Source organism: Mustelus asterias, chromosome 15, assembly GCF_964213995.1.
Source record: "Mustelus asterias chromosome 15, sMusAst1.hap1.1, whole genome shotgun sequence".
NCBI classification, from domain to species: Eukaryota; Metazoa; Chordata; class Chondrichthyes; order Carcharhiniformes; family Triakidae; genus Mustelus; species Mustelus asterias.
In genome coordinates, this window is record NC_135815.1 from 77,732,161 (window position 1) to 77,756,301 (window position 24,141).

At 41.3% G+C, this 24,141-nt stretch overlaps 1 protein-coding gene across 20 annotated transcripts in view; it reads right to left on the reverse strand.

The window, feature by feature from the left end:
• Window positions 1-24,141, reverse strand: part of map4k3b (mitogen-activated protein kinase kinase kinase kinase 3b) — a 288,964-nt gene that overhangs the window by 70,939 nt on the left and 193,884 nt on the right. For all 20 annotated transcript variants that reach the window (XR_013499675.1, XR_013499674.1, XM_078230171.1 and 17 more), the window contains one exon: window positions 19,260-19,318. Coding sequence is in view for 18 of the 20 variants with exons in the window: in XM_078230171.1 (XP_078086297.1) it covers window positions 19,260-19,318 (59 nt within the window). In the remaining 2 variants the exon portion in view is untranslated. The remainder of the gene's footprint in view (window positions 1-19,259; window positions 19,319-24,141) is intronic.

Consider the following 24,141-nt stretch of genomic DNA (forward strand, 5'->3'; position numbering starts at 1 on the left):
CTTTGGGAACTGAGCTGACCAATCTCTTGCCTCCTTCACTGTCAGGTTACCTGAAGGATATGGTTTAAAGCGACTGTGGCATGCACCAAAAACTGGGAGGTGCGTATTGTGAAGATAAGGCAGAAAGTGGGCATGTGGGAGCAATGTTCCCTCTACATTGCGGGTAAGAACCCAGTCATCAGGTTCTCTCATGTTGCTGGCCCATATCCCTCCCATCCTATGCTGCAGCAGTCACCCTAGTCATCTTCAAGTTCATCTGGAGATCAAAGATGGATCATGTCCGAAGGGACACCATGTACAAATTTCTATATAAGGGAAGGAAAATTGTACCCAACGTCACCCTCATCCTGATGACCAACTTTGTGTGTGGCTGCATTAAGCTGTGCATAGTTCCTCAATATGCAAACACCAAGTAGTGTCACTATGTACTGTCCCTGGTGTTGCGAAGGATGGGTCTGGCCACGTTACTGTGGAACATTTCAAGTAGTTGGACTATTCCATATCACCTGTCCCTTGTGGAAAAGTTTGTTCAGAAAAACACCATTGACCACAAATCCTTCAAGCAGTGGTCTACACATAATCTCCTCGCAGCCCTAAGGGGAAAGGAGACGATGGATCCGCTCGACAATCACCAGGCAAGACTGTTCTCTTCCTGTGGGGGAGCACTTCAGCAGTCACGGGCATTCAGCCTTGGATCTTCAGGTAAGCGTTCTCCAAGGCAGCCTTCACGACACACGACAGCGCAGAGTTACTGAGCAGAAACTGATAGCCAAGTTCCGCACACATGAGGACGGTCTAAACCGGGATGTTGGATTTATGTCACATTATCAGTAACCCCCACAGCTTGCCTCCTGGACTTGCACAATTTCACAAGCTGTACTGTCTGGAGACAATACACATCTCTTTAACCTGTGTTGAATGCTCCCTCCACCCACATTGTCTGTACATTTAAGACCTGGCTGGCTGTAGAGATTTGCATTCTAATCAGTATTCTGTAATTTGATTTCTGTGTCTGTGCCCTGTTTGAGAACAGAGACCACTCCATCTGACGAAGGAGCATTGCTCCGAAAGCTTATGGTATTTGCTACCAAATAAACCTGTTGGACTTTAACCTAGTGTTGTGAGACTTCTTACGGTAGTTTCCTAAGCAGACTGTCAGAGGCATTTGGCAGAATGCCTCATCACCAGAACTTTCAAACAAGTACAAAGAGCTAGCTTGGCTGCTGGTGAGAAGGGCACTCCCCGTCAGATCCTTCATGCACATCCGAAGTGTCTGTGCCACCACACGCTGCCTTGAAGAAGCTGCGAAGTGGGGGGAAGGGGAGTACATGGTCACACACCTCCTTGTGGAATGTGCCTTTGTAAAGAAGTTCTGGAGAGAGTGGTATTTGTCAAGGTTAATCTCGAGCAGTTCTGTGACACAGCACTTTGTGCTCTACGAGCTGTTCCCAGGGATGCACACCGAGACAAACATCAGCTGCTGCTGGAGGATTATCAACTTGAGAGACGCTCTTTTGTCTACCCGAAAGAAACTTGTTGATCTGCCAATTCAAAGAATTGTGCTCAACAGAGTGTTGCAAGGTCCAGAGTCATGTGCTGAGGGATGCACTCAAGCTTGATGCAGCTGCTGCTAAGGCCAAATGGGGATAGGCCACTGTGTAAGGTCTTTTAGCCAACTGAGGTTTTGGTAACCGTGTAAAACCCCTCGGACTGTGCGCTTAATCCTAACTGTATGTAACTGTATTGAAGCACCACAGAGTGTAACATGAGCATGTACATAGAGTGTAAAATTCTGTTCAAACTAACAAAAACATTGAAATGTTCGTAATGTTCTCATCACTGAACTGAGTGCATTTTGATCTCTGGAGAAAATGTGAATATCATTGCACTTAACTGTTATGACAATTTTAAATGTTTTATGTTATGTTTCAAATACTTTATGAATAAAATATATTTTTGAAAAAAAAAGCCTAGTGTGAAACACACTCCTGGCTGCCTGCAAGTTCAGCAGGGGGGCCCGGTGAGTGCATAGCTAGCATAACACACAGCTAGCTTGTACTTAAGGTAGCCTGCTCCTCTTAATCAGGAGGTATACTCTGGCTACAGCAGCTACTAGAACAATCTTGAAGTCTTAGAAGGAAGATAACTGGTAATGAATCAATAAGTCAAAGAGGTTCATAGAATCTGCGGCATGGAGACAGGCCCTTCGGCCCAAACTGGGCCATGCTAACCAAAAAATCCATCTAAGCTAACCCCATTTGCCTGCATTTGGCCCGGGGCGGCACGGTGGCCCAGTGGTTAGCACTGCTGCCTCACAGCGCCAGGGACCCGGTTTCAATTCTCGGCTTGGGTCACTGTCTGTGTGGAGTTTGCATGTTCTTCCCGTATCTGCGTGGGTATCCTCCGGGTGGTCCAGTTTCCTCCCATAGTCGTACTGATTAGGTGCATTGACCCGAACAGGCACCGGAGTGTGGCAACTAGGGGAAATTCACATTAACTTTATTGCAGTGTTAATGTAAGCCTTACTTGTGACTAATAAATAAATAAAATATCCCTCTAAACCTTTCCTATCTCTGTATCTGTCCAAATGCCTTTGACAACATTTAAATGTCCCTGCCTCAATCACTTTCTCCGGCAGCTCATTCCACACACGTACCACCCTCTGTGTAAAAAAGTTGCTCTTCAGGTTCCCATTAATTCTTTCCCCTCTTAACTTAAACCTATGCCCTTTAATTTTCCCAGGGAAAAACAGTGTATTCCCCCGAGCCATGCCTCTCTCGATCTTATACACACCTCTATAAGGTCACCCCTCAGTCTCCTATGCTCCAAAGAAAAACGTCCTAGCCTGTTCAATCTCTCCCTATAACCTTTGAGTCTTAACAATATCCTGTAAATCTCTTCTGCACTCTCTCTAGTTTAATAACATCTTTCCTATAGCAAGGCAACCAAAACTGAACACAATACTCCAGGTACAGCCTCACCAACATTCTGTACAGCTGCAACATAACTTCCCAACTTCTATACTCAATGCCCTGACTAATGAAGGCCAGCATGCCAAAAGCCTTCTTCACTGCCCTATCTACCTGTGACTCCACCTTTAGAGAACTGTGAACCTGAACTCCAAGGTCCCTCTGCTCCACGATACTCCCCAAAGTCCTACCATTCACCGTGAAAGACCAACTTTGATTTGACTTTCCAAAATGCAACACCTCACACTTGACTGTATTGAACTCCATTTGCCATTTCTTGGCCCACTTCCCCAGCTGATCAAGATCCTGCTGCAATTTTTGGATAATCTTCCTCAATGTCTACAATACCACCTATTTTAGTGTCATCTGCAAACTTACTGATCATGCCTTGTACATTCTCATTCAATCGCTGATATAGATAACAAACAGCAATGGGCCCAGCATTGACCCCTGAGGCACTTCCACCATTACCCTCTGCTTCCTACCATCAAGCCAATCGTATATCCAATTTGCCAGCTCTCCCTGGATTATATGTGACCTAACCTTCCAGAGCAGCCTACCATGTGGAACTTTATCAAAGGTCTTACTGAAGTCCATATAGACTGTGTCTACCATCCTGCCCTCATCAGCCTTCCTGGTCACTTCATCAAAAAACTCTAAAAAATTTGTAAGGCATGATTTTCCCGTGCACAAAGCCGTGCTGACTACTCCTAATCAAACCATGTCTTTCCAAATGCCTGTATATCCTATCCCTCAGAATCCTCTCTAGTAACTTACCCACCACAGGTATTAGGCTTACTGGTCGATAATTCCCAGGTTTTTCTTTACAGCCCTTCTTAAATAAGGGCACAACATTTGCTACCCTCCAATCTTCTGGTGCCTCACCTGTGGCTAACGATGATGCAAATATCTCAGCCTGGGCTTCTGCAATTTCTTCTCTCGTCTCAATGTTCTTGGATATATCTGGACAGGGGCAGGAGATTTATCCACCTTCATACATTTTAATACATCCATCACCTCCTCCACTGTCCCCAATATATTACCACTAACCTTCCCAGGTTTCCAAATCTTCATGTCTTTCTCCACAGTAAACACAGAAGAGAAATATTCATTGAGAACCTCGCCCATCTTCTGCGGTTCCACACGTCCACTTTGGTTCTTGAGGGGTTCTCTCTCAAATTATTCTTTTTCCTTTAATATACTTAAATAATCCTTTTGGATTCACGTTAATCCTCTCAGCCAAAGTTACTTGATGTCCCTTTTTGGCCCTCCTAATTTCCTTCTTGAGTATATTCCTGTATCCCCTGTACACCTCCAGGGAATCTCTCGATTCCAGCTGCTTGTACCTGAGCCATGCCTCCTCCTTTTTCCTGGCCAAAATCTCAATATGTTTTGTCATTCAGGGTTCCCTACTGCTGCCAGCCTTGCCCTTCACCCTAACAGGAACATATAGACCCTGAACACCAGCTATTTCACTTTTAAAGGCCTGCCACTTGCCAGAGGTCCCTTTGCCCTCAAACAAGCTACTCCAATCAACCCTTGCAAGCTCCTGCCTAATTCCATCAAAATTTGCCTTGCCCCAACTTAGAACTTGCACCTGTGGACCAGTTTTGTCCCTTTCCATAACTATTTTACAATTAACAGAATTATGGTCACTGGTCCCAAAGTGGTCCCCCACCATCACCTCAGTCACTTGCCCTGCCCTATTCCCAACAGTAGGTCAAGTTTTGCCGTTTCCCGAGTAGGACCCTCCACGTACTGCCTGAGGAAATTTTCCTAAACACATTTAACAGATTCCATCCTATTTAAGCCCATAACACTATGGCAGTCCCAGTCTATGTCAGGAAAATTAAAATTCCCTACTATGACAACGCTATTACCCCTGCAAGTCTTCCCAATCTCCTTGCATATTTGTTCTTCTAATTCCCGTTGACTATTTGGGGGCCTATAGTACAGCTCCAATAAGGTCACCATCCCCTTCTTATTTCTTAGTTCCACCCACAAAGTCTCGCAGGATGATCCCTCGGTTATTTCATTTCTGATTACTGCCTGGATGGTTTTCTGATGCAGCACAAGAGGCCTTAATCCAAGAGGTTGAAAGGCAGAAAGAGGCTATAATTCCAAAGAGACTCTCAAGACACATCCTGTGAAGGAATAGGAGCAAGTGGCCAGGGAGGTGACCTCAGACTTGACTGCAGTGCAGGAAGAAGTTAATGACTCACACATTGGATCAAAGCTACCAAATGCATCTTCAAATGACACCACCTACAAAAAACAACTTTTCTCCTGTTTAATGCACCACAGCCCTTTCTCTCACGCAAAAGCAATTTGGAATCATGTCTACCATTCAAATGCTTACCCTCACACACATTTAATATTGCTAACTTCACCTCCACCACTCACAACATCCACATACTTCCAGCTATTCAGCTTTGACAGGTACATCACCCAAATACATTACAACACACTTACTGAAATTCTTCCCGCTCTCTTGCAGGATAAGGTTAGACGAAATCGCAAGGAGTAGCAGAGAGTTGGCGGGGGACAGAATGTCTACATTTCTTGATCATTCAGACAATGATGCCCCACATCATGGGGCTGGCATTAATCAAGACCAGTGCATCCAGTGCCACGGAGAACATTCAGAATGACGTCATGTTCCTGCAATACGCACCTTCTCAAATCCCACTTCACTGTCAACGTAAAGCTGCAGGGTACAGCATATAATTCCAGATTCTTAGCAATATGGTTCACTCAACTGTTCTCTGAAATAGCCTAGCAAGCCATTCAGTTGCATTGAAGGTAACACCTCCACCTATCCAAGTGCAGTTAAGGATGGGCAATAAATGCTGGCCTCCTCACTGCTACCACATAGAATCTCAGAATCGCAGCATTGCTACAGCATAGGATGCAGCCGTTCAGCCCAGAGTGAATCCAGTAAATCAATTTTTTAAAATGTGAACTCGGGCCCCAGACCTCTTTCCTTACCCCAACACTCTCCACTGCAATTTTGCTTTCAGATGCTCAAGGTTCAACAGCTGGCCAGCAATGTAATCTCAACTTGAAGGGTGCAGGCAATAGCAGATCCCTGATGAAACAGTACCGTTACTTGCAGCCACCAGCTCAGAAATAGGCAATGTGTACACATTAGAGGGTAGTAAAGATTTGTGATCTGCATGTGCTGAGTTACCAGATACTGTGGACTCTAGCCAGGCTAAAGGGTAGCGCCTGTGCCAGCTTACCAGAGCTGTGGTACAGGACTGCTGCTATCAAAGGGCATAGAGAAGTCCAGATTCAACTTGGCTCAGAGCTTTGTGCAACGCTTGGGTCATTTCTTCCCCCCCCCTCCCACAGCTAATTTGAGGGCAGTGGGCGGTGGCACAGAGACTTTGGGCGTGCATGAAGGATCTGACAGGGATTGCCCTTCTCACCATCAGCCAACCCATGACAGGACTTGTGGGCTGAGTCATAATGCAGTCAGATGGCTGGTGTCTCTGCTCCCATTATAGAACAGGCAGAATCCACCCAATGCTTGAGTTTTGCAGTGGAAACTCGGATTGAGATCTTAAGATCTATGCTTGTTGCCATGCAGGTTTAGATTGCTACCATGCTGGTTGCAGATCCACATGTTCAAAGGGGATTGAAGACCTTCATTGCAGACCAGCATTTTGTGCTTTAACAGTACTAGGAGGACTGCAGAGGCACACTAAGGGAGTGGTAGTGGCACCATGAAGCATGAACCTGCTGCCCCCTCTCAGGATGACAGCCTTTGTGTTCCACGACTAATGCTCCACCAGTGTCCTTGCTGTTGCCTTTCAACCAGTCAGCCTAGATTGCTGCTACTCATGCCCTGCTGGTGCAGTCTGAAGCCAGGGCCTAAAGGCTCAGAGCTGCCTTTGGGTATACTGCAAGTCCACCTGAAGTCTCCCTCACTACAAGTTAGCAATCTTCTGCCAGCCATTCTGCAGCTTAGGAGCACTAGTTCAGGCAAAAGCCAGGCACTAATGGAACGCAAAGGGTGAATAATTCAGTTGTGCACACAAAATACTGCTGGATAAAGTTGTGACAAATTTTTTTTAACGGTATCCTATTTCAGGATTTTGACCAAGAGAATGCTGTGATGTCCCACAACAGAGGTTTGGAAAGGTGGAGAATTGTGAAGTTGAGATTTCAGGGGAACTGGAGTTTTGAATTGCTGGCCCCCAGAAGGCTCACCCAGAGCCAAGTGATCTCAACTGCCTCTTCTTCCAAGGTGTCGTCCAAAGGCCTGGTGACAAGGACTGTGCTCTCATGAGAACGAGGTTGCAGCAACTCACCACAGCACCTTCAAATGGTCCAGGTAGCAAATAATTGTTTCAGAATGCTGGTGGCATGGCCTACCAGGTTACTGGTGGTAGCAAGGAACTCACTGTAGGCATGTAATCCAGACAGGTAGTGAAGGGAGTCATGAGCCAGGTATAGGGCAGATAGCCCTAGTCACTAAGTGGCCAACCTCTGGTTTGTCAGTGGTCCAAAGATGACAGGTGCAACATGATGGAGGTGCTGCCAGAATTGGTGGCAGTCATGTTATTCTGAGCGTGGTTGCAGACCAACTGCATGCCTGTGAAGTGGTAGCTTTTGCAGTACATCTCTCAATTAGTATGTTGGGCCCGCCTAGCCATGTGTGAGTAATCAATAACACTATGCACCAGTAGAAATCCTGCTAGCCTGGCAAAACCACTTGCTCTCTTTCCTCCCACTTCTCTCTAGCAAGCTCTGGCAATCCTGTAGCAACGTACAGTGAAATGTAGGCAACGTCATCTTCTCTCTCTGGCATAGAAATTAAGGGAAACAACATCCTTGCCCTGTTGTGTGACCATAGGTTTGGATGGAGGAGGTGGCATAGTTCAGCAATTACCTCCTTTGTGAAAGATAGCTTCCTCAGACACTATTCCGAGCTGAAGTGGAGGTAGGAAAAGTGCTCTCTGGATTACTCGAGGTAAGGCCTTCAATAGAGATCGCCTCCTCCCACCTTCCTCCACATACAGTTTCCCCTGCAGCCTGTGCTCCATGTCCCTGTTGTGCTGCAGCCCAAAGGGGACTGTAAACTTATTTTCTCCTGACCGACCTTCTCTGCTTCCTCTGATCTATTTGTCAAAGTCTAGTACCACTCTTTTGAATTTAAAACTTTTCCAAACTGCCCTAATGACACTCAACACAGTACTTCAACTCACTCTGAAACAGTGAGAAAAGTCAAAACAGCCTTGCAATTGCCAGGAGACATTTGCAAGTCCCCTGGCCATTCCTTTAAATAGTGCTAGTGAGGAGTCCCTCACACAGCTGAGCCTCTATACAACGCTCTGAAAGCTCATGATTCCAAATAAACCAGTTGGACTTTTGCCTGGTGTGAGACTTCTTATTGTGCCCACCCACACATCTTCATATCATGGCGTCCATACAACTGCAAGGGTGTTAACAGGACCCACTAGGTCCAAAATGGTAATTCATGCACTAGACGCTGGGATCACAATCTTCTGATGCATGCATAGCACAGCTAGGCTAGCATCCGTGCAACCACAGCCAACTGTGTGTGCCACACCAGAAGTGGCTAGAAGTCTAGTTGACATTTTTGGAGTTTTCCAACTTTTTTAGTTCCAGCACCAGTGGGGCTACGTTCCGGGACTGAATTTTGCAGCCCATGCCTGAAACTCATTCTCAACTGTTATAACACCAGCCTTTCTTTTTTCTACGTGTAGTATTTTACACTTGTCAAACGTAAACCCTTCGATCCAGTTACATTTTGCAGTTCCCGAGTGGTCTTCTGAGATTCAATTTCCCATCTCATTAGGCAACATGTAACATTTCCACCATATTTCTAAATGCAAGTAATTAAATCAAACAGCAGAAGCAGTAAGGATTCTGACACAAATAAATGGAGCAATCAAGTCCCCTCAACATTACTCCTTAACTAACAAGCTCTGCTCTTTGTCTTCAGCAAATTTATTTTTCATATTATTTCCTTTGAATTCCTGTCACTTCAAGCTTAATGAGTAACTTTTCAATCAAATGTTTTTAGGAACTCATCATTTCAAGATAGGCTATTCCAACATCTATTTGACATGTTATTTTATCAAATAAGACAAGAAGGCTGGTCAGGAAAGTTTGTTCCTTTCTGAGTCAATGCCAATTGCTGTTACAAAACTGTCATTTTGTTCATCCTCAGGTTCTCTCCAAATTTTCTATTTGATTATTTTACCTGGACTAAAGGTTCTAAAGTTGCTTATGACTGGTTGCTATCCTCTCCAAATAAGGATCTCTAATTAGCCTGTTTCCAAACTACAGGTACCTACCAACCCAGTATTTATGGATGCTCTTAGAAATGGTAATGCTTCATATATCAACTAGCTTTCCTTCAGTACTCTAAAATAATCATATATAAAAGGGATTTTTGTTTGCTCTAAGTCTCGGTGTGAAACTCTTTCACTTTGCACCCTTTTTGTTATAGTTTGAATGTAATCTGAAGTCCAAGCCTAAACCGATGCCAGAATAAAGCAGATTAACACTCACTTCACTTTGCTTAATAGTCATGTCAAGTTACTTCACATTAATGCTAAATTCAAGTGTAAATTAACTCTGATATTCCATCGTTTGGGTTGTCAATCCAATTTATGAATGGCTTGTATGCTCCATAACTCTCTTATAGATTTAATACACAAACTTCATCATTATATTTCCCATCCTTGCTCATCACCACACTGCCCAAGAACAATAATGCGTATGGCCAATAGAGGTTAGCGTTCACTCATTCTGTTTTTATCTCATCTACTGATCTACCTGTTGGATTAGAAAAACCTGAGCATTCACAGGGGGTCTAAGAAAAGACCAACCAGGTTTCAAGCTGTCGGTTTCATTGGCTGAGAAAATGTGTCCAGAGACGCCAAATAGCTCAATCTCTGCAAACTCCCAAAAATATTTTGAAAGTCCTCCAGGCGAATTTTCCAATCGTGAAGGTCATAGCATCTGTTGGTATAGTGCCTAGTCCCTGGCTAAACACTGAACAGATACAGTATCATGCCAACAGAAATTTACCAGCAGAACCATTTTAAAAAGGACTAACAAACAGTCTCGCCTTTCTTCTCATTTTTAGACACAACAAAACACATTTTCCAATTTTCTCGAACAATCGACTAGAAGTGTTCTTGACCTTGCTTTAATTCCCCAGCTCCAACAAATAGTATACTGCTTGATTGTCAATTTTTCCAGCTGTCCTGTTATCTCATCAAGCTCCTGCCTCCTAACAGTAAGTTTCATAAGGAGACTCCTCAGTAGAGATTTGTTCTGCTGTGACCAAAAACTGAGATCCAGAGCCAAGTTCCAGCCCATTCTTTCTGATTGGGAAACAAAGTCTCCAACCAGTGTTGGATCAGAGTCATGACGTACTCATGAGGGATATCGTTTGTTCATTTTAGCTCATCCAACTAAGATATATAAACAGAAAAATCGATTTGTGACTGCTTATAACTGATCATGAATCTTAACCTTTGCATATGTTGAACATCTGCCACTGCCTGGACTTGCAGATTTCAGGTATCGAGCTCTGATGGAAAAAAGACTGCATTTATATAGCTCATTTCAGGACTTTGAGTGGTCCCAAAGCTCTTTACAGTAATGAAGCACTTTTGAAGCATAGTCACATTTGTAATGGTGCATTCGTGGCAACCAGTTTGCAAACAGCAAGGTACCACAAACAGCAAGACAATGATGACCAGATAATAATCTGTTTTAATCATGATGGTTGAGGGGTAAATGTGTTGGCTCGGACATCAATGAACATTTTCCTGCCCTCCTTCAAAATAACCAAATGGATCTTTTACATTCACCTTAGAAGAAATACAGTGCCTCCAAAAAATGGCATCTCAGACAGTACAGCACTGGATAATGAGCTTAGATTTTGCTCCAGTCTCTAAGGTGGAACTTGAATTCACAACTTTGGACTCAGGTGAGAAAGTTACCAACAGCTGATATCAAATGGGACAATTATCAAAGTGCTAACATGGATGGAGGTGCTGCGAGAGCAATTGAACTGCTCCCAACTTCCCCCACTCTTTTCCTATATCACTAACATTTTTTCCCTTCAAAGTACTCATCCAGTTCCCTTTTGAAAGTCACGATTCCATCTTCCTTCACCAACCTTTCATAGAAATCATAAAAAATGGGGCCTCTTGGCTCATTGCATCCACACCTGTGGACAAAGATCTGCCCAAGCTAGTCCCAACTTCCTGCACTAGGTAACATCCTTGAAAATGTCCCTTGCATTCTCTCCAGTACAATCATATATTTCCTGTCAAGTGGTAGCCAGAACTATTATGCAGTATTCAAGCTGTGGTATTGAAATAGAGTCATATACAATTCTGGCATAACCCTTCTGCTCTTATATGCTTCAGCTAATAAAAGAAAGCATGCCATATGCCTTCTTAACTACCTTATCAACCCGTCCTGCTATCTGTTTAAGGATCTGTGGACATGCACTCCAAGGTCCTTCTGTTCCTCCACAGTACTCAATATCCTTCCATATACTGTGTATCCCCTTGCTTTGTTTCACCTCCCAAAATGCATTAGCTCACACTTTTATGGATTAAATTCACTTTTCAGCCCAACTGGCTAGACCATCTATATCTCCCACACAGTCTACAGCGTTCTTCCTCATTGCCAATCACATGGCCGATTTCTGTAACTTCTACAAACTTGTTTTTAATCATGCCCCTACATTCAAATCAAATTCATTAACATAAACTACAAAAAGCAAAGAATTGAGTGTTGAATCCTGCAAGACCCTCTTGCCTTGTTCGCCAAAAACACCCATCAACTATTACCCAATTTTGGACCAATTTGCCACTCTGCCTGGAATCACAATTAATTTTTACTTTTCCGACCAGTCTGCCATATGGGTCCTTGCCTAAAGCCTTGCTAAAATCTGCCGTCAACAGCCATCTTGTCACTTCCTCAAAACTGCAAATCAAGTGGGTCAGACATGACTTTCACTAATTAATCCAGGCTGGCATTAATGGGCGAAATTTTCCAGCCTCCCAGCTGTATGTTTCCTGGCAGTGGAAGACAGCGCGCTGTTCATTAGCGACTGCATTCTCTGGTCCCGCCGCTGTCAACGGCATTTCCCACTGATGTCACGCCATACAGCATCGAAACCCGCATGTGGGCGGGGGTGCGCTGTTGCAGGACCGGAGAATCCCACCAGCGTGAACGACCAGAGAATTCCAGCCAATGTCCTTCCTAATGAAGGTTTCTAATGTCCCTCAATCGGTTTCAATAATTTTCCCACAACCAAAGTTAAGCTAACTGCCGATAATTACTCCCTTTCAGACTACTCACTGTCAATGAAAAGATTTCCAAATGCTCCTATTGGTTCTTTTGCCAATCACTTCACACTGACTCCGCTGTTGTCAACTTCATCACCAATGGGAAAGGCTTCTCCTGATCTACTCTGTGTAGATCCCTCATGATTTTTAGCAGTTCAATCAAATTTATTCTCAATCTTCCCTTCTCAAAGGAGATCTCCTGCTTCTCCAAACTATCCAGGTAACTCAAGTCCCTCATCCCTGGAATCACTCTCATCATTTTTTTTGCAGACTCTCTAAAGCCTTTTATGAAGTTTGAGCACAACTTCCCTGCATTTATACTCTATGCATCTATTTATGAAGGTATATACCTTTTTAACCACTTTCTCAACTTACGATTCAAAGGCAGGCTTCAAAAAAGAACTCCACTTCAAAAAAGAAACCAGTGGGCTTGCTCAATTTAGGAACCAATACATATCAGCTGATTGCTAAGTGTTGCTGTTGAAAGTGAAGGGGTGGCTTCTAAAATAAAACACAAAGGATCACTGCTCAGCTTATCAGCTGATCTATTACTCCCACACCAACTTCAATTCAAAGCTTCCATTGCAGACTCCCTATTCCAGCTTTGGGTGTTGCTGATTTTTCACACACCTCAGCTTTTAGCCATCCAGGCCATCCCTTCCAACCTTGAACCTCAGTTCTTGTCAAATTCACCATCAGATCCAAGGTGTTGGTCCCACTCTCAGCGTCCACTCAAGCTTGGTCTCCAATTTCTCTCATCTGCATGTCTCAGCAGTCATGGTCATGCTTCTGGATCCACTGCAGTAATGACATCTAAGCTCTGGATATAAAATCATACCTTAGTTTACCAATTCCCCCTCTGGCCAGGCTTCGTCATTCTTGAGCTAATCCCACCCTAAATTTTCCTTCAACACTAATCCGTAAGGCCCAGCTGAAGTCTTCATTCTTCAATGTCCAAGTTGGTTCTTATCTTGTAGCATGCTCTAGCTTTGAAAAATATGGTAGGATACAAAGTCAACAAATAAAAACAGTGCAACAGACACAATGGGACACACAGAAGTGGAGGAAAAGGGCAATACAACTTTACGCAAAGAGTAAGAGAGAGTGCGAGACAGAGAATGCATGCAAGACATTAAGAAAAGCAGTTACATATAAATTCTGTTTGCGTCTGAGCAATGACACAAGACATCACCTCAAAAGGTATTGAAAAAAAGACACATACATTTTCCAAGATGTTGCTTAACCTTTGGCTGATTTGTCTATTGTTTGGTTCCCAGTTTCTGACAAGAATCATGGTTTTGCTTAGAAACTTTAAATCCGTGTCCACTCATTTACCCACTCCTCGCACTCGTTAAATTCTGTCACTATCATTCAAGACCTGACTCCTTTCAGTGGCAACGCGGTATCATCAGTACACACAGTATTACCAGAATCAAACTATTAATCATTGTGGCTTTCGGCTTTACAATCTCATTGGTTTTAATTAGGGCAGCGGTGAGCGAACATCAATTCACAAATTACACAAATACTAGAAAGTGTGGATGTAATCAAGTTGATTCTATGAAGAGGCCTTCCCAACAGCTCAATTGGTAAATATATGTAGTAGGTATACAGTCTAGAAGATTCCAGATTTGTGGGTGCTGAGTTTGTTCATCTCTGGAATTGGAGCGTGAGGACCTTTGCTCCTAAATCACTATCTAGTCATTCTTCTGAAAAACATGGCAATATGATGGGTGAGGCTGTAATCACACACAATTGTAATGTTCCTATGTGTGACTATAAGGGCTGTCAACCCTCATTGATGGAGAATGGCAACTTAAAGGATTGAAGAGTGTCAGTTCACCTTACTCTGACCAGGGGTCAATGCCTTTGAGAGGAAGGGAGAAAATGGCAAAGGACCCTACCATGAATCATGAAGGTTTAGCATTAGAAACAAAGATTAATATGAAATAGAAGTAGTATATATGTTTAGCAAAATATTTTTGCATCAGTCAAAGAGATTGGTATTCAATAACTGTTTGCAGAAATGGAAGCAAATAACACAATTCTTCCAAACCTTCCAACACTGAGGTAATTTTAACAGTCATTCTGGGCAGTAGTTTTCTGGGCTAGGTCATTTTAAACACTGAAATTAGATTAGGTGGACTCACCAATGAAAATTAATATAGAGTAATGGTTAAACAGTAGAAAAAGATACATTAACAAGAGGTGGTCAGATGATGTCAATTGTTCACACACATATAAAATTAAAATAGAGTGGACAGTTCAGAAAATAATCAAAAAGATTGTTTTGTATATCTGGAGGACCAGAATAGGAGGAGGCAAAAGTTGTGCCATAGCTACACAAAGCCCTGGTTAAAGCAGATTTGGAGTATTGCAGACAGTTCTGGGCACCACATCTTGAACACCCTTCGGAGAGATATACTGACCTTAAAGGGAATACAGCATAGATTTACCAGAATGACGCCTGGACTCCAAGGGTTAAGTTATGAGAAGAGTTAACACGAGTGTTATTACAATGCATTCCCTGGCGGTTAGGTGGTTAATGGGTGTTTTGATCAAAGTTTACAAAATGTTAAGGGGGACCAATAGGGTAGATAGATAAAAATGAACTATTTCTCCTGACTGAGCAGTCAAGATGTTTTAGTAGTAACGTTTGGAATCATTTTGCATTCAAATGATGGTAGAAATTTCTCTGGCACAAATGGCAGATGATAGATCAATCCTTAATCTAAAATCAGAGATTTCATAGAATTTTGTTAACTAAAGGCATTAGGGAATATGGGTCAAAGGTGGGTACATAAATAAGGTCACAGATGAGCCATGGACTATCTGAATGGCAAAACAGGCTTGAGGAGGTAAATGGCCTTCATCTGTTCCTATGTTCACTATTTTACTACCCAGGCTTTTGAAGTCTATAGAACCATTAGGAGTTTCACTTCCAATTTCTAATAACAAGCCAGAGTGGGAATAATGCAATAAATTTGCATTTCAATACAACTAGGATGCAGGAAATCTGAGTATGTCAACCTATAAGAGGAACAGATTTATAAGTTGGAGCCATAATTGATAAAATTGAAGGAAACATTAATGGGAATTTACAGGAAACCAGAGTTAGTTTTAAGGGATTTATATTTATACTGGTAAACATTAGAAATAAGAGCTCTGATGAAGGGTCATCCAGACTCGAATTCTGTTTCTCCCTCCGCAGAAGCTGCCAGAACTGCTGAGTTTTTCCAGCACTTCCTGTTTTTATTTGAGATCTCCAGCATTGCAGCATTTTGCTTTTACACAGATAATTAAACCCTGTCAACAAACTGGGAATTTTTAACTGGTTATTTTTAAAGATTAGAAAACACATCAACATGGGCAGGCAAAATTCAATGCTTTTACAGGGTTTCCAGTCTAATAATTTACATTTGGATTCAATTTCTTCACAATCAACGTAATTTATTATTTTTGGAAAAGTAATGACTTGCCCTGAGATGTAAAATTTTGCAGCCTGTCAAGCCAGAAATAAATTTACCAAAAACAATCTGTCAATTGATTGACATAAATCACGTCATGACCATCTGACTGACATGCATGAAAGTAGTTTAGACATTAGACACTGTTTACTTGCTCATTTACATCCTTTGAGATGATCTTCAAGATATGAGGATGAAATTGGCCTTTTTCACAGCACGAAATGGATGGTAATGAATCAGCAGCCCATTTTATATCCCAACTGATTTTTTTCTCTGATATTTGTAGTTGGGATTATACCAGCTCGCTGTCTTCACACTACTGAAACTAGATCACTTATCAAAATGAAAATCCAAAAAGGTGGGCCACAATTTTGTCGCCAGGTGCATGTTTTAATAATGTAAAAATAATGCAAAACTCTTCTTTCCTGGCCTTAATACAGGTGAGCTAAATAGTAATTGCAAAAAATATAGCTTTCATGTGCCTTTATCAAAAATGATTGACACGTACATCTTCAAAAAAAAATGAAAAACATCCAAAATGACCATAAGTCTTTAGTGATTAGATGATACAGCAGGACCATCTTCCTAAATTCCATAGGGGCAACATGTTTTTCTAGAATCATAGACAGATATAGCACAGAAGGAGGCCATTTGACACATCATCCTATGCCAGTTCTTTGAAAAAGCTACCCAGTCAGTTCCGTTCTGCTATAAATATTTGCAGCTATTTGCCACTTTAAATTCAAGTGCAACCCATTAAAATAATGGTTGCCTAAAAAGGTAGTCATGATGTGGAGATGCCAGCGTTGGACTGGGGTAAACACAGTAAGAAGTCTAACAACACCAGGTTAAAGTCCAACAGGTTTATTTGGCAGCAAAAGCCACTTTTGCTACCAAATAATTTATTTTGGCTTTTGCTACCAAATAAACCTGTTGGACTTTAACTGGTGTTGTTAGACTTCTTACTGTGTAAAAAGGTAGTGCCAGGGAACCTTAAAAATAGCATGTTTAACTAACAAATTACAAAAGCTCCCTTTGAAACTGAAGTCAAATGCCCAGCGCAAACAACTGAAAACTAGTTTCAAGAAGTTCACCTGGTCTTTCCATCTTTCAATACGAACATACAAAATAGAAGTAGGTCATTCAACCGCTTGAGCCTGCTCCGCCATTCAAATAGATCATGGTTGATCTGTTTGTGCTTTGATATTCTACATTTCCATCTACGCTCGATAGCCTTTGTTCCCCATGCCTAACAAGAATCTCTCTCTGCCTTAAAGATAGCCAATGACCCCAATCCACTGCCTTCTGAGGCAGAGTTCCAAAGTAACACAACCCTGAGAGAAAACAAATTCTCCTCATCTCTGTCCTATAAGGGTGACCCCTAATTTTAGAACCGTGCCCCTTGTCCTAGACTCACCCACGACAGGAAACATCCTTTCCATATCCACTGTCAAGACCATTCAGAATCTTATATAGTTCAATAAAATCACCCCTCATTCTTCTAACCTCCAGTGGAAATAAGTCCACAAAACCTTTGATGTCGTATCTTATCAAATGTCTTATAGAAATCCAAGTACACTATTCCTCTTGGCTTCCCTTTATCCACAGCATGTTAGAGCCACAAAGAACTTCAATAAATTGGTTGAACTCAATTTCCCATTATCTTGTGGTTTTCTAAACGCGCAGTTATAACTTCCTTAATGATCAATTGAGCAGCATGGTAGCACAGTGGTTAGCTCTGCTGCCTCACAGTACCAGGGACCTGGGTTCAATTCCCAGCTTGGGTGATTGTCTGTGCGGAGTCTGCACGTTCTCCCCTTGTCTGCGTGGGTTTCTCTTCAGGTGCTCCGGTTTCCTCCCACAGCCTGAAAGACGTGCCGGTTAGGTGCATTGGCCATGCTAAATTCTCCAGTGTACCCAAACAGGCATCGAGTGTGGCAACTAGAGGATTTTCACAGTTACTTCATGTAAGCCTACTTGTGACACTAATAAGTAAATAAATAATAAAAATAACACCTTCCCCAGATCAGACGTCAAGCTAACTAGCCTATGGTTTCCTGCCTCCCTCCCTAATTGAATAGAGGGGCTGTTTTTGCTATTTTTCCAGTGTGCTGGAACCTTACCAGATTCTAGGGAATTTTGGAACATTAATACCAAAACACCTGTTACTTCATTAACCATCTCTTTTAAGACCTCAGGATGAAATCCATCTGGATCCAGAAACTTGACAGCCTCCAGCTCCATCAGTTGCTCAGTACAGTTTCCCTTGTACTGTAACTTCAGCTCCTCTCTCCCCTCCATCTCCTGATTTACAGCTATAGCTGGAATGTTTTTTATGTCCTCTCCAGTGAAGACAGAAGCAAAATATCTATTCATTTAATTCACCATTTCTTTATTATCTATCAAATTCCCATTCTCAGTCAGGACCAACACTCAACTTCATCTCTCTTTTCCTGTTTAAACATCTAAAGAAGCTCTTGCTATCTGTTTTTATAGTATTATTTATTAGTATTATGGTGGAACACACACACGCGCCCCCCCTCCCCCCCAACCCCGTGTGAGATTTATTCACACAGATGCAGTATTGCAATTTTTTTTTAAAAAGGGAATTAAGTATATTTCTAGATATATAAAGAAGCATCAGCTGTAGAGATAATAGAATGACGCAATTAGTTTTCACTTGCATGACTTAATCAAAACCAGCTAGAGACTATATAGAAATTACGCACTTCAGTTAACTATCAATATATAGTTTACAAGTAATACATTTTAACCATCAAAAAATGTTCCACGTGGCGAAATTGTCGGTTTCCCACAGCCTGCAACAGGTTACAATTCAAAATCAGCTGAGTTTGTAGCTTCAAGCCCTACTGCAGAACTTCAGCACGAAAAGTATGTCTACATAGCTAGCACTTCATTGTCAATGGTACCATCTTTCGGATGTGACATCAGATCAATCCCCCTCTGCCTTTTCGGAGTTCCAGAAAATCTCAAAGCACTATCCAAACAATGGAGGAATTTGTTCCTGGCCAATAACTTCAAAATAGATAAAACTGGTCATTTATTTTGCTGCTGTTTGTGGGACATTGCTGTGCTAAAATTGACTAACACTTGATACAGTACAAGTGACTATGCTTCAAAAATGACTATTGATTGTGAAGCACTTTGGGTGCTATAAATGCAAATTTGTTTCAGTATCCTATCAGCACACAAAATGAAAATACAGCTGATTACTTTTTATGTTTCTGCTGGTGATTTAGGAAGATATGTGATTTGCATTCAATTTAATCCTCAATGTTCACACTTCTAAAGCCTAAAGTTGGAAAAGGGAAATACTATCCTATTTTTTGATATACAATGATATGAAATTTATAAATGACTTTTAATATCCATTTTAAGATCATTTAGACTGGCAATGTGTGCATTTCAGTAAAAATAAAAGCAAGCAGCATTGGCTGTAAAATGCTTACTTATTTCCACCTAATAAATAACAGCTCTGCGGTCCTTGGCCATATTCTAGCTGTAGATCCTGCAGGTTAGAAGAAAACAGACATGTTGCAAGTACACGATTGACATCAATTACAATTACTATAAACATAAGGCCCCTTTACATAAAAGCGTTAAGACAATAAAATAGAAGAATGATTCAGTGTTAGACAGAATAGATTTGCAAGAAGATTGGTGAAGCAAAGAAATTAGCTGCAAGTCCTAAATTTTGCAGCAATTAGAATTTTCAAAAAAATTTATTGGCCAAACAGTAAATCTGATTTTCCGTAATTTATGCAGAACAGTTATTATGAGGCACGTTGTTCTGATGAACTTCAAGAAGAAATCAACCATTTATGATGGAAGTTTAGTTGTATTAAGGGTAATTGAATCACATGGTACAGAATTCCTACAACAATAGGCACAATTTTCAGCCCATAAACACACTTTCCTCATCAAGATTATTCACACAGTAGCACTTCAATCTTAATCAACAACATACTTTCATGTGCCAGTATTCTATCCCTTTTAACTCACTCAAGAGTGAAGGAGGTTTACGCTTCTCAGCCTTTTGGCTAAGATCAAGTATCAGACAAGCCCAAGATGGGGTGTAATGCCTAATCTTGTCAGCTTGGATCTTGTTTATCTCTCTTATGGGGACCTTAAATTGGATTCAATTGGATTTTGAATTTGGTTTTTGGAGTAAGCAAGGAATGGATTTAGATTTGCCTGGTCCATTCTGAGCATTGGCTTTGTAACTTGAAGAATGACTTGGGTCACTGTCTGTGTGGAGTTTGCACGTTCTCCTCGTGTCTGCGTGGGTTTCCTCCGGGTGCTCCGGTTTCCTCCCACAGTCCAAAGATGTGCGGGTTAGGTTGATTGGCCATGCTAAAAAAGTTGCCCCTTAGTGTCCTGAGATATGTAAGTTAGAGGGATTAGTGGGCAAATATGTAGGGATATGGGGGTAGGGCCTAGGTGGGATTGTGGTCAGTGCAGACTCGATGGGCCAAATGGCCTCTTTCTGCACTGTAGGGTATCTATGATTAAAAGACCACTATCTGGTCATTTATCTAAGTACTTTTTGCGGGACCTTGTTGAGTAAACAGACTGCCATATTTCCGACACTACCACAATGACTACACTTCAAAGTATTTCATAGGCTCAGGTTACATAAAAGGCACTTTATAAATTGAGGTATTACTTTTGGTGACACTTAAACTCAAGCTCCAATTTTCACGTGCTACAGAAAAGTGGGCATTGTCACTACAATCAACTCTTTCAGCAACCAGCTGAGAAAGCTCTTCACTCTTCGCTGAGTTGAAAGATTCAGATCACTAGCATTAACATGCTGATGATTAAAACCTGAAAAGCCAATTAAAGGGAAAATGCTGGAGAAAATTCCAAAGGAATTATCCCAACTGTCGGGCTATTTTCTGCCACAACACATCGATTGCCGCAGCTATGAGCCACATTTCCAGATCATCACAAAGATCATTAATAGAGATCATTTCAAAGCACTTGACGAGAAATGAACAAGCAAACCTGCAACTTAAGCAATACTTTATTTTTAAGGGGATATCAACAAGCATATGATTTGAGTGCTATGCAATGGGGTCAAAATGAAATCAGAAGGTAGTTTGTAGCTAACATTAACTCAATCTTTCTCATTTGCACATATGCTTGCACAAAGGTCCTTAGTAATTTTGGTCTTCAAGACCTTAAACAACTAATAAGTTTCAGAAAGATTTCATGAAAAACATGTGCCTAAACTTGACCAAAATGTATTTTTTTAAAACATTATGTTGCATTCAGCCTTCTATCTCCCAAGTACCTTTGCCCCAAAGTTTCTCTCTCCTATTATCTCCCCTAACCTCTGTAATGATGTACCTGCTTGTTCGGGTATGATTTAATGGGGTTTGGTTGCCTTCTTATGCCTTATCCAAATGAAGTTAAGCAGTGTGTGTTAGCATGTTGCTCAACAGCACGAGGCATCACATTCAAACCCAATCCTATTCTTTCTTAATGGTGATATTTAACAGCATCAAAACACTAACTACTACATGGTGAAGACGCAGTAAAGTGCTAACCCTTGATCTGCAACAGACACATTTACGCCTCTGGGCATGAGTTTCCAAGAGCTGCCAGTAAGTTTATTCATCTGTCAGTATTTCTTAAGGTTTTAATGCATCAGAGATCAGCCTGAAGATATCACAATATGTCCATACATGTCCTCAATGTTTCAACTGGTTGAAAAAACACCGCCCTTTTGGGTATCTTCAGTCAGTGAAAACTCAATCTTTTGGAGTGGTTTTCCTCTTAAAAGAGCCAGGAGGAAAACATTGTAAATTTTGAAATATGTTTTCCCCAAAAACAAACAGGTAAAGGATTCTTAAGTAGAAAAAAGAAATAAAAAATAAAAAAAGCTGAATACAGAAAATGGGAAGAAGATAGCCTGTGGGATCAGAATTTAAATTTACAAATGGTAAAAGATTACAACAAAGTGGCTGTTCTGAACTTATTAGACTAATATTAGTGTTTGTTTCATTGTCAGTGCCAGACAACCCAAATAACTAAACACTTCCCTGGAACTAACAGTCAAGGTTAGCGACAATATATTTGAGAAGTACAATAGCAATAACTCTATGAGATACCATTGAATGTTTGCTGCCTTCCCCTTTAAATAAAGCATTACAGAAGCATGAAATCATATCAGAAAATGTATTAAATTCTATGTGTCAACAGTGACCTACAGCTTCTCTTGAATATCGTAGTAGGGCAAAATACCTCTTCAAATACCATTTAGCACTGCTGGAATCATTGCTTTAATTTATTTGCTTTGTACCATGCTCACTTAGTGTTAGAATAGTTTAGGCGTTGGCTGCATGAACATTTCAAATTTGATTTTTGCTTTGCACAGCAAGTACATTTTCACGTTTGATTTTTCTTAAGATTTTTTTTAAAATGTTTTATTTAGTGCTGTTCTCATCAGATTATTTTTTCATGTCTTGGTGACCTTAAGGGAAAAATAACATTGGTAAAATTGTAGCTACTTCATAAAACTAGGAGAAACTCACACCAGAGGACTTGTGTTCTCAAAGGACGTCTCAAAACAAATTGGCAAACCACTGAATCCAAATTAGGCATATGAAATTTAATCTAGCAATTCTACACCACTGACCCTTTTCACAAACAGTTATTTGTGACCTTCCCAATTTTCTTCAGTCATTGTCACCGCTGGGTTAGCAACATATTATGAGCCCAGCCATCACTTCCAGTTTTTTTCTGCATCATGTTCTCATAAAACCCAGGAGTTCTAGTTGCAAACTCTCAATGATCAGAAAGGCCGTTCTCAAAACCAAGCTACTCTCACACTCCAATAAACTCTTAACTCTGCCGAAAAGCACTGAATGTACCTATAAACTTCCAAACACTTTTTTCAATTTTTAACTTCAAAAATATAAAGCAGAAGTCAGCATCTTTTACAAGATGTTTGCAGTCGTTCAAAGACCAAGTCGTAAAGCTCTCACTGCTCTCGCAATTTGCGGCCGCTCAATTGATCATGGATGAATTTTATATATAAACAGATGAGCCGTGTACTGCAGTGCTGGAAATCGGAAATAAAAAAACTGCAGTATACCAATGAAGTTCAATGTGAACTCATCTCATCTTTTGATTAGGCAGCCGTTCACAGACTCATTGGCTCTGACTTTACCGTCATGGCTGCCCTGAAATCGGGGTGGGCGAGGCTCACAGAACAACATTCCGCATTGGCCTCGGGCACGATCTTACGAGCCTCGGACGGCCGTGCCGGTAAAATCAGGGCCATTGAGTTTAACAATTTCAGTCCTTATTCTCTGTTCCCACTTTGTTCCCTTTTCTTTGCATGTTTCAGTCTTACCCTTGTTTTTCGGTTTCAGATGACAGCTGTTCACCATTCAGCCATTCACACCTCCACTAGGAACATTAAGATAAAAACAAAATACTGCGGATGCTGGAATCTGAAATAAAAACAGAAAATGCTGGAAAATTTCAGCAGGACTGTCAGCATCTGTGGAGAGCTCTGACGAAGGGTCATGCAGACTCGAAACGTTAGCTCTATTCTCTCCCCACAGATGCTGTCAGACCTGCTGAAATTTTCCAGCATTTTCTGTTTTTGGCCTAGGAACATCTTCTGTTTCTTTCTTTTCTTATCTCATTACCACTCCCTTTGACCCTGGACAACAAACATTTTTTGGTCATTTAATCTGTTCTGTCTTCCTATTTGTTCTCCCAACTTTGTCCCATTTCACCTGTTTAACTTGAAAGATGAAAGATCATTGACCTGAAACATTAACTTTATTTCTCTTTCTCCAGATGCTGCCAGACCTGAACATTTCCTGCATTTTCTGCCCTTATTGGGAAAAAAATACGCTTTGCTATCTGTTGTAAAGAATGTGTGTTGTGGAATATACAGTAATAGGTTAAACAACATTTAGGTGTTCAACACTCTACTGCTTGAAATATCCATAGAATTAAAATGACAAACTCTGAACTTTTGAAGTCAAATATTGAATCGAATATTAGGCCTTAACCATGCACTCAACACTTACTCCACTCACTGGCACGCAAGATGTTTATCAATGTAATCTTAAACAAGACTGGATGTTATATAATAAGCAGCTGGTGTTTTAATCAGCAGCTCCTCTCATCAACAGTTATGTAGCAGTACTGAAATACTCTTGTGAAATCAGAAGACTTAAATGGACTGTTAATTGCATATGAACAAAAATTGCATTAGAATTAGCTAGAATTAATGCTGAATGAGATGACAGCACATCATCAGATTTCATTTCCATATGTCAACTTTCTGCAGTGTAACAATTTCAA